Source organism: Arachis hypogaea, chromosome 10 (assembly GCF_003086295.3).
Source record: "Arachis hypogaea cultivar Tifrunner chromosome 10, arahy.Tifrunner.gnm2.J5K5, whole genome shotgun sequence".
Lineage (NCBI taxonomy): Eukaryota > Viridiplantae > Streptophyta > Magnoliopsida > Fabales > Fabaceae > Arachis > Arachis hypogaea.
In genome coordinates, this window is record NC_092045.1 from 112534187 (window position 1) to 112548565 (window position 14379).

The 14379-nt window shown below is 35.1% G+C and overlaps 2 protein-coding genes across 2 annotated transcripts; both read left to right on the forward strand.

Moving 5' to 3' along the window:
• The first annotated feature begins 804 nt into the window (after window positions 1–804).
• On the forward strand, window positions 805–4112 carry LOC112716665 (uncharacterized). The gene is made up of 7 exons (XM_025768625.3): window positions 805–1067; window positions 1494–1620; window positions 1715–1915; window positions 2233–2449; window positions 2859–3396; window positions 3493–3591; window positions 3660–4112. The coding sequence occupies exons 1-7, from the start codon at window positions 1001–1003 to the stop codon at window positions 3914–3916; spliced, it is 1506 nt and encodes a 501-aa protein (XP_025624410.1). The 5' UTR covers window positions 805–1000; the 3' UTR covers window positions 3917–4112.
• A 4196-nt stretch (window positions 4113–8308) lies between these two features.
• LOC112716667 (protein FLX-like 2) lies at window positions 8309–13551 on the forward strand. The gene is made up of 5 exons (XM_025768626.3): window positions 8309–8520; window positions 8905–9541; window positions 11455–11600; window positions 11698–11795; window positions 12464–13551. The coding sequence occupies exons 2-5, from the start codon at window positions 8928–8930 to the stop codon at window positions 12941–12943; spliced, it is 1338 nt and encodes a 445-aa protein (XP_025624411.1). The 5' UTR covers window positions 8309–8520; window positions 8905–8927; the 3' UTR covers window positions 12944–13551.
• The last annotated feature ends 828 nt before the right edge of the window (window positions 13552–14379 follow it).

The window sequence follows — 14379 nt, forward strand, 5'->3', positions numbered from 1 at the left end:
GAGTATTTGAGAATACTCTAGATGGTTCCGGAACGTTCTAGAATGTCCTAGAAGGTTCCAGAATACTCTAGAAGATTCTAGAAGACTCTAGAAGGTCATAGAGTATTCTAGAAGAGTATAGATGTATATAGAAGTATAAAGAGTGGTATGGAATAATCTAGAAACATTTAGAGAGTTGTGGTAGGATAGATATTTGTAAAGAAGGTTCTAGACGATTAATCTGGACCATTGATTAGATTTAATCCTAACCATCCATTAAGGAGGTGGATGGCTATAAATAGGAGGTAAGAGTTAGTGTGGGTGTGTGTGAATCATTTGTAACCACACTTGAGCAATAAAGTGTTCTTCCACCAAAGCTTCCTTTCTCTTGTGTTCTCTTGTATTCTTAGCTTTCTTGCTAAGTATTGAGGGTTAGGCTGACTTGGTCTTAGCTCAAAAGGTTGAGTAAGTCCGAGTGTCGGCACGGTAGTATTGGAGTGTGTCCAAGGCCGTGACAAATAGCACTTAATAATTTTTCTGAATTTTGACAGAAGGGCGTCTTTTCTTCAAATAAAAAAAAAACGTGCTTGACTCGTTGACTGGTTGCAAACTTGCAATTATACAAAGGCTAATACACATTAAATAGGTTGTATACCCAATACCCAATAAGGCAATAAATATGATTTGACACCTTTTTCCACACCGGGAGTGAATTCTCTCTTAAAAAAATTTGGATAATGTTCAGTATTTAATTTTATTATTTATTATTTTTTAATTATTTTTTGTCTTATTTATAAAATTAAAGGTGACATCACATTTTATTCTGTCCGGTTAAAAAAATGGAGACAATCCATTTCAGTATCCTACAACTTTTTGTATCCTCCAACGTTGAAAATTTTTCTACGGCACAAGTCATAGTCTTCAAATTTTTCATTTTAATTCATAGCACCGCAACTTGTCTTGTGTGAACTGAACTCTTCCTTGATCTGAAGTTCCAAACTGAATCAACAAAAACATAAAAATGATTACTCACACTATCTTCTCTGCTAATAATCCTCTTCCTACTTCACCATTCTTCCACTCTAAAGGTATTTTCTACTTTTTCTTATTTCATCACCAAACTTACTTATCCTTAATTTTTCATCTCCAAAAATGTAGATTCATCCGAGGACTGCAGGAAGAATAAACCATTTCTAGAAAAACTGATGCATAGGAATATCAAAAGTCATGTTCTTAATTACTTTGTTTCAAAAGTCAAACATATTGCACCTATGTATGTTCATTTTAAGCCAAACATGAGATGTGTTGGAACTTTTTTTTTGTCTTTTTTTCTTTTCAGCCTTCGGATATCATACTTATGATTAATTTGTATGAAATCAAACTGTATTAAAATCAATATTTAGATTAATTTTGGACCGTTGAGTCTTAGTTCTTCAGATTTGTGATTTTTTTAATTTTTTTTAAATTTGTGCATCTAATTAATTGTTTTGCTTACCTGTTACCTACTTTTTCAGTTGAAAAGCAATGGCTTCTTCAGAGCTTTGCTTTGAAAGCAAAGCCAATTCAGTTGAAAGTTTCAAATGGCTGCAGAACAAGAGCATGTTTGGGTTCTGATAAATCAATCGAAATCCCTCACCAATGGTAGAGTTAGAATATATTTAGATAAAATCAAGTTTATTGTTGAGTTATAAACATCAAATCAATACGAAATATGCCTAATATTATATCTATTCAGGTATAATCTAATTGCGGATCTTCCGGTTAAGCCTCCTCCCCCGTTGCATCCCAAGACTTATGAACCAATCAAACCGGAAGACTTGTCACCTCTTTTTCCAGATGAACTAATCAAACAGGAAGTTACCGGTGACAGATTCATCGATATACCGGATGAAGTCCGCGATATCTACAGCCTTTGGCGCCCTACGCCTCTTATCAGGTTGATCTAAACAACATATTGTGAGCTATATTTTCAAAATATGTGAAAAGTTATGTTTGAAAAGTTATATCTGTTCATAGAGTTGTGACTTATTCAAAAGTTATACCTCGTATCAGGTTGATCTAAACAACATATGCGAAGGTTTTAGAATCTTTTAGTGCTATATATTAGAGTCAGTTACTTAGCTGTCATAGTTAGTTACACGGTTAGTTATTTGCATAGCTGTCATAGTTTGTTACACAGTTAAATAGTTAGTTAGTTATTGGTGCTCTTCTGTAATCATGGGAATCTTACATGTATTGGCTTGTGGATTTTAGAGCTAAGAGGCTGGAGAAGCTTCTAGAAACACCTGCTAGGATTTACTACAAGTATGAAGGCATAAGCCCGGCCGGATCGCACAAACCGAACTCTGCTGTTCCACAAGCCTGGTATAATGTGCAAGAAGGTGTCAAGAATGTTGTGACAGAAACTGGTGCTGGACAATGGGGAAGTGCATTAGCCTTCGCTTGCAGTCTATTTGGCCTTGGCTGTGAGGTATGGGGCTTATGCAGATTTGAATTCCAATTTCCTTCAAGAATTTAGCCGATTAATCTTATGAATTCTCTTCAATTTTAGATTTTCTTGAATATTTACTAACCACTTTTCTTATTTCAACTATTTGTTTAAGAGGAAGTATAAGGAGCCAATAGAATATTTGTACAATGTGTACAATGGAGGTTTAGAGATGTCCGATTCAATATTAGAGATATAATCATTAGTGTTATCTTTTCCCACCAGCTTAAGCTTTTGGGATGAGTAAAGGTCAAGAGTTCGATCCTCTCAGTATCATTAGAACCTTAGATTTTTCAAAGGCGAAAACTCAGATGCAGTTGTTTTTAGTTAAGAGTCGTTAATAATTAATATATCTAATAAACTGTTATGTTTAATTAAATAACTTGGTTAGGTGTGGCAAGTGCGCGCATCTTACGATCAAAAACCATACCGGAGACTGATGATGCAAACATGGGGAGCAAAGGTACACCCATCTCCATCAATGATCACTGAGGCAGGTCAAAGCATGCTTCAAAAGGATCCATCAAGCCCAGGGAGTTTAGGCATAGCCATATCAGAAGCTGTGGAAGTTGCAGCGAAAAATGCTGATACAAAGTATTGTTTAGGGAGTGTTCTGAATCATGTTCTGCTCCACCAGAGTGTTATAGGAGAAGAGTGCCTTAAACAAATGGAAGCTATTGGAGAAACCCCTGACATCATCATAGGGTGTACCGGCGGCGGATCCAACTTCGCAGGACTTAGTTTTCCATTCATTCGCGAGAAGCTTAACAAGAAGATCAACCCTGTCATTAGAGCAGTTGAGCCTGCAGCATGTCCTTCATTGACAAAAGGAGTGTATACTTATGATTATGGTGATACGGCGGGGATGACTCCATTGATGAAAATGCACACACTTGGACACGACTTTGTTCCTGATCCAATTCATGCTGGTATGAAAAGTTAACTAATTCAAATGCAAGAAAAAGAAAAAGAAAAGAAAAGTGTTGATCGCCTTAACAGTTCTGTATTGTGTTACTTGTTGTAAGGGGGTTTGCGCTACCATGGGATGGCACCATTGATCTCACATGTTTATGAGTTGGGATTAATGGAAGCAATTTCAATTCCACAAACTGAGTGCTTTCAAGGTAATGTTAATTCCAACCATTATGACAAAGGTTTGGATAAGGTCACATAGGATGTTCTTTTGTTATAGGTGCCATACAATTTGCAAGGAGTGAAGGGTTGATACCAGCACCTGAACCAACTCATGCCATAGCTGCAACCATTAGGGAAGCCCTTCATTGCAAAGTGACCGGTGAAGCAAAGGTTATTCTGACAGCAATGTGTGGACATGGGCATTTCGATCTTCCAGCTTATGAGAAGTACTTGCAGGGTAACATGGTTGATCTCTCATTCTCAGAGGAAAAGATGAAGGCTTCATTGGCCAATGTTCCTCATATCACAGCTTAAGAGGCAGTACCAACAGTGATTAACTATTTGGAAGCTTTGATAGTTGAGAGAAGATACAAGTACACACAGAGATAAATCATTCATCTTTTATCTGTGTAGAAGATATATATATTTTTTATTTGTGTATTTATGTTTTGTCCTGAATGTTAAATGCAATTTGTAGACATTAAGAAATAAAGATTTATTTTCTTACTTATGCCAATTGATTTATTTACGAAGATGTCCAATTAATACAACAACAACAAAGCCTTGTCCCATTAGGTGGGGTCGGCTACATGAATCAAACGTCATTGAATTCTGTCATGTATTATATTTACAGAGAAATTATTTACATATAGATCTCGTTTGACCATTTCATGGATGATCTTCTTAGTTTTTTCTCTGCCTTTCATCCCTTGTTCCTCTTCCATCTCATGCACCCTCCTGACTGGGTGTTCTGTCGGTTTTCTTTTCACATGTCCAAACCACCTGAGACGCGATTCTACCATCTTTTCCACAATGGGTGCTACTCCAACTATCTCCCTTATATATTCGTTCCATATTTTATCCAGTCGCGTATGACCACTCATCCATCTCAACATCTTCATATCTGTCGCACTTAGCTTATGTTCGTGCTCCCCTTTAGCCGCTCAACACTCCGTACCACCATAAAGCATAGCCGGTCTTATAGCAGTGTGATAGAATTTACCTTTAAGTTTTAAATGCACTCTTTTGTTACATATAAAACTAGATGCACTCCGCCATTTTGACCAACCTGTTTGCATCCTATGATTTATATCATATTCAATTTCTTCATTATCTTGTATGATGCATCCAAGATATTTAAAATTTTTAACGTTTTGTAAGATGTTTTCTCCAACCTTCACCTCTATATTAGGGTTTTTCCTTCTCAAACTGAACTTACATTCCATAAATTCCGTCTTGCTACGCCTTATGCGCAGACTATACACTTTTAGAACTTCTCTTCATAAGTCAAACTTCTTATTTAGGTCTTCCCTTCCCTTAACTCTCCCATAAGAACGATTTCATCGACAAAATGTTATGCTTATAAAAAAACCACTAAACCAGTCATTATATAATTGTGTATATATTTATATATTATTTAATTTATTTTTAATTTATATTTTATATTTTAATATTATTCTATAGGTATAATTATTTTTTTTGTGTCTTGGAAAAAATTAAATACAATGATACAAAGGAAAAAAAAAACAGAAATTATTTTAGATATGGAGAAAAGAATGTTATTTTGTTTAAATATGGATAGTTGGAGTGTTTTACAGAGTTATAGAGGTATCAGAAAAGCAATCCAACACGTTACCTGCGTGTTGAATAGATGTGCGCCACGTGGCAACACGTTACCTGCGTGTTATGTGCGATTGTGCCATGTGTCTAACACGTTAGTTGCGTGTTAACTCCGTACGTTATCTGCCCGCAACATCAACCCACATGTATATACACTAAAAAACTCATTTTCAGGTAAAATACACCTCTAAAATTCATAGTAAAATTTTTTAGCCAAATAAAAATAGCAATTAACATAGTTTTTAGAAGTCACCGAAGAGAGCTACATGTAGCTCCTTCGAAGGCTGCAACCATTCAACAAAATCAGCACCAATCCCAAGCTCCTTTCTTAGCCAACAGATCAACCACTATTGAATTTTCTTCTAATAAAATTAAATTGAACCTCCCAATTAAGACTCATTAACTTTCACAAGTAAATCACTGCTAATGCAAGATATCTATTGAAAATCAAATTGAAGTAGCAAAAAAGTATCAATGGAGTCAATTTCAATAACAACTACTTTATAACCACACTCCCAAACAAGAATCAATCCCCCCCCCCCCCCTTTCTCTCACGGTAAAATGCTCACAACACAAGATACTCCAGATAGGAAGGGAACTAGAACAACCTTTCTTCCAAGAACCATCATCGGACCTAATCTCACAACCAAAACCAGCAAGGTTGTTCTCGAAAAAAATGTTGGCATCGCAATTCACTTTCACTATGCTCGTTGGAGGAGGAGACCAATTAACATCAACTCCTTGCACCTACAAAAAACTATTTGAGATCCCAAAATAATGGAATTCTTGAGCAAGTTTCTGAGCAGTAAACACAACTTTTTCGTCAAACCAATCGTCTTTAGGATGGCAATTTTTCTTGTTGCGATGGCGCCAAATCCCCCACAGACCAGCATAAAAGATGAATTCCTCTTTTACAAGCTTTCGCCAAAAGTGTCTCAACATAGTAGTGGGATCTATCAAAGAACTGTCGCTGCCCAACCAAGACACATCCAAGATGGACCAGACATTACGAGCTCTATAACATTCAAAGAGACACTGAAAATTTGTCTCCCTCTATATATTGCACCACGAGCAAGAATCTGAAAAAGTCAGACCAGCATAAAAGTAACACAAAAAATATAATTCTTAAGAATAGGGGTTAAAGGAGTCACTAAACCCTCTAATTGTCAAGTAAAATTAACACAAAGATCTTTAAGATGGAGATATAAGTTAAAAATATGAATATAGGATAAAAAGTCACCAATCTTACCAATAGGACTCCAAGAGTCATGCCAAACTGATTGGTTAAGGGAACCAAGACACCAAAAAAAATATTTTTTAAATGGTTAAGAGCGCAACAATACTGCACCAACAGTTAGAAGCATTTTTCGGGATTTTAAAATCCAAATTGTAGTTACGCCCCAAATATTTATCCACTAAAAGTTGAACCCAAAGTTTATCTTTGTAGTTATGAATTTACTAAACTAATTTACCAATCAAAGCCACATTCACACAATGAGCATCTCTAAAGTCAAGACCCTGAGCATCTCTAAAGTCAAGACCCTGAGCTTTTTGAGGAACAATTGAAGTTTTTCATTTCACAAGAGAAATGACCTCTTCCATTGCTTTGCTCCTTCCATAAGAATTGACGAATAATAGAGTTAATTTTCTCACAAGCATAAGTAGAAAATAGAAAAACTTGCATCTAATCGATGAGAATAGACGAAATGACTGACTTGATCAAACAAATTCTTCCTGCTTTATTTAATAATCTATCTTTCTAACTCGCCAACTGCCTTTGAATCTTTTCAATAACATCTTGAGCTCCTCTTCTAGAGATATGAGAGTGACTCAAATCTACAGTTCCATACTAAGATACTTTTTTAGATTCTGAATGAAACGAATACTAGACATACCGATAAATATTTGTTTACGAATAGAAGAAGTATTTTTAGAGTAAAGTGCCTTAGATTTTTGAGGGCCTTAGATTTTTGAAGGTTTACCTTCATCCTAGAAGTTCTACAAAAAGTGCTGAGAACATTCATCACCAATTCAACTTGAGACTTTCTTGTCTTATAGAAGAGAAGCAAATCGTCTGCAAACATGAGATGTGATATTCTTGGACTGTCTCTAGACACAGAAATAGGAGTCCAATTTTCTTTAGACATTTTGTGAGCAATCAAGTAAGCTAATCTCTGTATGCATAAAACGAAAAGGTAGGGAGACATGGGATTGCCTTGTCTCAAACTCCTGTTGAGACAAAAATTGGGTAATCTACTACCATTCCAGAGGAGAGACAGAGAAGACGAACATACTTATTTCATAATAAGATTAATAGTGATAAGAGAAAAACCAAAGTTTTCGTAGCAAATGTTCTAAAAACCGCCTATCAATTCTGTCATAAGCTCTTTTTAAATCAATCTTAAATACCAAGATACCCTTCTTAGATTTTGTCCTCTCTAAAAGTGCAAAATTTTTCGAGCACTAATAATATTCTTCTTAGATTTTGTTCCTCTTTCTGAAATAATTTTTCTTACAAGAGACCAACTACATCCTCAAGAAAGGAACGAAAGCGATTAATAAACATCTTGGTGATAATTTTATAAAGATCATTGCACAAATTTTTTATTTTTTGAAATATTTGACAAAAGTAATTTATTAGTTTTTTACTTTTAATATTTTTAAAATAATATGATTAAGATAAATTCATAAGTGACTTTTTTATAAATTTTTAATTTATAAAAAGTTAAAGTGTTAATATGTGATACAATTTTTAAAATTAATTTTTGACTTTCTAAAAAATTATTTAAAATACTAATAAAAAATTAGAACAAATGACTCTCCTATAATAAGACTTCTATTTTAAAATAACCATTTTTTATTAAGAAATTAAACATAAAAAATGAAAAAAAATTATTTATAAAATATTTTTAATATAAATTATTATATTTTAATTTTTTTAAAGAATTTAATAAAGTTACTTATTTAAAGTGAGTAAGTGACCCTAAAAGAACATAAATTGTATAGAATTCTGAAAAATAATTAACAAATTCATCTATTCATTTTATTTGGTACCAATTAAGGGACAATTCATCAAACTTTTTAATTAGAGACAATATGCAACAATTTGGGGTTTCACTTTAATTGTAAATTTCATTGGTTTGGGTATTGACCTATTGGCATATTCCACCATTCCCAACATTAAAAAAGGTTACTTTGCTGAGCTGCATTTGCATTGCACAAAACTAATTAAGCTTGCATTTAATTGCATACTATCACCACCTACACTTGAATTGAATCTCTCCGCAGCTTCATATACGGTACCATATCCTTCTTCTTCTCCATCACTCCTCTATTATTATTATTATTATTAGACAAAATAAACAAAAAAATTGTTTTTGTTAGGTTTTGCTTTAATATCTTTATTTTTCTGCATTCGTTTCAAAAATACGCTTTTTTCTTGATGCTACGGTATTGAAAATCTTATGGATAGTTCTTTTGGGTTCATGTCATGGAAACACCGAGTGATTGATTCTGGCCCTAATGAGGCCAGGGTTTTGTTTTTACTGGACTCTGCTTAATGATTTTATTGTCTAACTTTTTCAATTCAATTCGAATGTTGAACTTGCACTCTTTTCCGGATGATAGATGCAATGATTTTGATTTTCTGTTGGTTAATTGGTTCATGCTTTCTTCAAATTTAGGTCATAGTTAGGTACATTACGGCATGGGGAGCAAGGATAGAATATCATTGCACCCGCCATATGTGAGGGGTTCTCCCCCTTCAGGTCCTGGTTTGTTGCATTCTGAGCCACTCACTATGCGCCATCCGCCTGTTCGGCATGCGCCATATGATATGTTGCCACGCTCTGAAGTTATGGAGCGCAGGATTGCTGACCAGCAGCTGCAGATGCAGAGGTTAGACTATGGAAACCGGAGGCTCTCTGACCAGCACGCGGAGATGCAAAGGCTGGACTATGAAAACCAAAGGCTTGCAGCTTCCCATGGGACATTGAGGCAGGAGCTCATTGCCGCACAGCGTGAACTGCAAGTGTTGCAATCGCAAATTGGCACCGCAGAGGCCAAGAGGGAGCAGCAGATTCAGGGTGTAGTAGATGAAATTGCTAGGATGGAGGCTGAGCTGCAGGCTGCAGAGCCTCTCAAGCATGAACTGCAACGAGCGCAGGGTGAGGCTCAGAGCCTGGTTGTTTCTAGGGAGGACCTTGTTTCTAATGCGCAGAAGCTGTCTCAAGAGCTTCAGAGAACCTTCGCAGATGTGCAGCAGATTCCAGCTCTAATGTCGGAATTTGAGGGCCTCAGACAAGAATATCAGCATTGCAGGTGATTTTTTTTCTTTTGTATGGTTTCGGTGGATTTCAAGAAGTGTTCCTTTTTCACTATCCCTAAGTATGGATTTGTAGGTGTACATGCAGTATGGCAGAACACAAAATATAATTATAATTAATTTAGGTGTTCATTTGACTAGTAAACTACTATTATAACCCTCAAAGGATTAGTTTACTAATAAAATTGTTCCCTTAAGATTGATAATTATCATGTAGTACCAGAAATATTATAATGTTTCATTTTACTTGAGTAAACCATCATCTTGGCCCTTAAAATATGTTTTCTAAAAATCTGGTTCTCACTTTGTGTAGATTTGTCCACAAAACCAATTTTTTGGATACCATGTGATGGTAATTAACCTTTTAAGGGACGATTTTGTTAGCAATCCAATATTTTGGCAGGTCAGAATGGTTGTTCATTTGTTCTTTTACTGTAAAATTTGGAAATGGATTTCTGTACCATTCAGCTACCAAAAGAGGTTTAAATAAATGAGGAGTATTTGAGAAGGTGAATTCTGCATAATGTAGAGTAGTTAGGAAGAATTGTGATAATATCGAGAGCTTATAGTTGTCAATTGCACCCCTATTGCAAAAGTGCATGGTGATTCAGCTAGTAAACACAACATTGCTGATGTCACATCACACTTCAGCATTGCAGCAGATCATGGGTGCTATCGGGTGGAGCTACACACTTGACGCATATGTGCCTGTTTATCTATTGAGTGTATCTTTGGTTGGAGGGCCTGAATGGGGTGTAACAGATGAGCTCTATATGTAAATTCACACACCAAACTCATCCATGGAAAACTTCACCCTGTTTTTACCCCACAACTTAACAGACCCTGAAGTTTCTATTTTACTTCCACTTATATTGATGGGTTTTCTATTTTGCCCTCACTTAAAACTTATTTTCCCTGTTCCGGTGTTCCCTCAACAAATCTTCCGGTCTTCTTGCAGCACCTTCATGATTCCAAAACAGAGTAATCTATGTTCTTTAATACGCAACCCATCAGACAAAGTTTCCATCCTTTCCTTTTTGCTGTCTCAGCTGGTTTCAACTTTTCCCACCAAGCCCATCTATGTTTTGCAGCTTCTCCAGCCTCTAGTAATCATGTTATCAATATATCATTATTATTATTGACTTATTAGTGATGATTATGCCTTCTGTGCTGTAATTTCGAATTATCATTGGTTAATGTATCTCAAATATAATATTTGAGACTTTGAGTAACTTTTTAACACCTATCAGATATACTAGAACTTATTTATATTACCTTTACTATCTTTGATATAGCAGCCATCCCACCATCTGCTATGCTGCTACAACGATTTATTTATTTCCCTAGTTTCCACATCTTTCACATTTGCATAATTCACTGTCCAACATTTTGATTGTTGTTTTGCACTTATTCCTGATATTTCCATTTTCCATGGGTCCTATATGATGTAGACTTTTAATATAAATCTCACTGTCTCTTGGCTTGTTTCTTAAGTCATCCATTCTGGATAGAAGGAAGAGGTTGGTCCTGTGATCCCACTAGAGGGGCTTCTTAGATAGAAAGAAATGCCATTAGAAAGGGTTCTCCCAAAGATAACAGCAGTAAGCATAACAATGCACCAGTCCAAACCACTCCAATGCTTCTCCCTTTTTATTTTATATCCCCCCCCCCCCCCCCCCAAACAAACACACCTTTTCTGCTTCCCTTTAAATCCATTAGATAACTTCTAAATCACCTTCATCTTTAGGTCACACAATGAACCTTGATTGGACCTATGGATCCTCCTAGAAAACTCACAAAATCTAGTTTACCCCAATCTTATATACTGTTCTATAACATGCTAACATTGTGTCAGTCTACCTTGTTGAATGTCCCTGATTAATGTTATTCTGACTTGTGGCCAATGCAGGGCCACTTTTGAATGTGAAAAAAAAATATACAATGACCACCTTAAGTCACTTCAAGAGATGGAAAATAACTATGCTTCTATGTCTAAAGAAGTGGAAAAACTCCGAGCAGAGCTTACAAACACTGTTAATGTTAATCAAAGAAGTAGTATGTATCTCTTTCTGTTATAGTTTTCTCCATTGGAGCTATCTGTCTCAAATCTTTCATTCTTTTGGAGGTGGTCGTGACATGCAATAAAATGCAGGTGGTTCTTACGGAGGCTCCTCTACTACTATGGACAATGAGGCTTATGGCCTTTCTAAGAGACAAAATGCACATGAAGATGGTTATGTTGTTTCCCAGGTGTGTTTGCTGTTGCTCCTCATATTCTTTTAAATTGCTTCTGGGAGTGCAGCATTGTAGCCACTGAGTTGATAATCTCTTATGCTTTTCTTCCTGTTCCAACTTGATTTGTTTATAGAACTAAGTGCTTAGCAGTAGTTTGATTTTGTCCCGTGAAATCTGGAGAATACCTCTATCGGACATACTTTGATTTGATTTCTGTAAGATATCATGATTCATTAGATTTTCTAGTAGTGTCAATTTGAATAAGACAGAATGTTATTTAATTTGAGAAGTGATAATATTAACACGTTAGAAGTGTCATGGTTGTTTGTTTGGCAATTGCATGGTTTTGTTGATAAGCATATGGACAACTATACATGTACGGATGTACCTGTGAGGTTTGGGCTACTCAAGAAAATAATAGTTGGGACATAGATGTATGCACCGTGTATCGTCTGAAATATATTCTAGGAATACTATTATGGTAACTATAATGTTTGCGTGATTTTACCGCACGGCTGATAAACTAAGGTTTGTTTTGAAGAGCGAAATGCTCTTTGGCGAACTCTGATTATCGGGAAGTCCTAATAGGTTTCCCAATTTCAATATGTTATGTAACCTGTTAGTACCACCCACATCAATTTGTTTCCAGGTAATAAATGTTCTGTCCTTTATGTTGTTTGCAGGGATATGGTACCCTCCCCACAGCCAGTGTTGGTGGCACTACTGCAACTACTACTGGAGCTAAACCTGGTCCGGCTTCTGCAAACAATGGGTTTAGTGCTCCCAGATGGTCAAATTATGATTCATCTGCTGGTCCTGCTTATGATCCACAGAGGTCTGTTGCTTACGATGCACAGAGGGTGACTGGTGTTGATTCGGTTACACAATCTGGCTATGATTCACAGAGAGAAGCAAATTCGAATGCTCAATATGATCCACATGGAGGTACAGGTTATGGCATGCAGGGAGGTCCAGGTTATGATATGCAGAGGCGGCCTGCTTATAATGCATCCAGAACTATTGGCTATGAACCGCAGTCAATAGCTGCTGGTGGTCCTCATGGACATCCTCTGCCAGTGGAGACTATGCTGCCTTATGGATCTACAACACCGCCTCACAATAGTGGTGGATATGAGGCTTTGCATCAAGCGGTAAACCGATGACCATCTCTTTAACATATTCGTTATAATATTCTAGGCCGGCATACCACCCTCCACGATTAAATGGGGTGTGATTCCGAATATAAACGGAGTTCACATCTCCTGTAATAGTTGATCTGCATAGAATACGATGGGTCAATGATAGCTATATTCAATTCACACTAATTGATAATTCTCAAACCTAATATGTTTCTTTGAAATCTAAATTGATGGAGTCTCAAAAATGTTTGTGGAACCCCATATTCAGAAAATTCTTTCTGCACAATGCTGCCTAGAGGTGCATCAATGATGATCACATCCCTTGTTATGTGATGTTCATGCTGAGAGTGTAGACAATGAGTAACTTGCCATTGCGGAAAACTCCTTAGTTTCTTACAGCTGTGAGTTTTGTAACATTAGTCCATTGACATCGGAATTAAATTATGTCCTTATGTTCTCATGTATGTTTTAGTTTTAATCTCTTTGCAGTGTCTCACTTGAAAATTTAGACATGTAATATTTTGATCATACTTTGTCACTTGATGTATTGAGATATCAAATAGGTTGTAAAGAAAATATATGCATTTTTATAAAGGAAACAGAGATGTGGAACTTCATTTGGAAATATCAAATATCATCTTTTTTCATTTCCTTTTCTTTGTTAAAAAACAAAACGCAATAGACGTAATTATAATTTTCATACTTCTCAATAATATTATTAATTTGAATTATTCATTAATAGTAGTGCATACGTATACAAGAGAACAAAGAACATTTAATTATGCATATATTAATTCGTAGTATAAATTAATTTACAGTATTAAGGTAAACAAAATTGTTTAAATAAAATTAAATATAAATTATTACTTTATTTCTATATGACAATTAATTCGAAAAATACTTTTTGATATTAAATTTCAATGTTATGATTAAGGTAACATTTTTATTATAATACAAAATTGACTATGTGACTTATATTAAACAACTGCAAATGAATTTTTATATTTTATTTTACTAACATGCTCTTTCGTTTATATTTATGAAATAACAAAACATTTCACATAACACTGATTATTTTGAATGTGTATATCAACTTTCTTTAAAAAATTTGTCATCTCATCATATGTTTCATGTGTATATAAACTCTCTTGATAATTGATAATTTATCGAAATGTTACCTTTCTTCAACTAGCCTAATGTCTTTTTACAAAATGTAAATTAAGATATTATACTATATAATGCATTAAAATTGTTTAAAAATTATAAAACTATTGTTTTATGAAATTTCAAATTAATCTTAGTGGGGAAGAGAATATCTAAGAGAGTATGTCATGAAATGATTGTTAATAATCATGTAACTAATTTACATTCTAACTCAAAAGCTAAGATTTTGTTCTTCTAATTAAGAATTATATAGGTTTCATCTTAAATTGATTAAAACATTTTTTATACTATATCAA

Coding starts and splice junctions, on each gene's coding strand:
- LOC112716665 (XM_025768625.3), top strand. CDS start 1,001: ATGATTACTCACACTATCTTCTCTGCTAATAATCCTCTTCCTACTTCA. Junction 2,450..2,858: donor TATTTGGCCTTGGCTGTGAG/GTATGGGGCTTA, acceptor TAACTTGGTTAG/GTGTGGCAAGTGCGCGCATC. Junction 3,592..3,659: donor ACAAACTGAGTGCTTTCAAG/GTAATGTTAATT, acceptor CTTTTGTTATAG/GTGCCATACAATTTGCAAGG.
- LOC112716667 (XM_025768626.3), top strand. CDS start 8,928: ATGGGGAGCAAGGATAGAATATCATTGCACCCGCCATATGTGAGGGGT. Junction 9,542..11,454: donor CAAGAATATCAGCATTGCAG/GTGATTTTTTTT, acceptor TGGCCAATGCAG/GGCCACTTTTGAATGTGAAA. Junction 11,601..11,697: donor TAATGTTAATCAAAGAAGTA/GTATGTATCTCT, acceptor AATAAAATGCAG/GTGGTTCTTACGGAGGCTCC.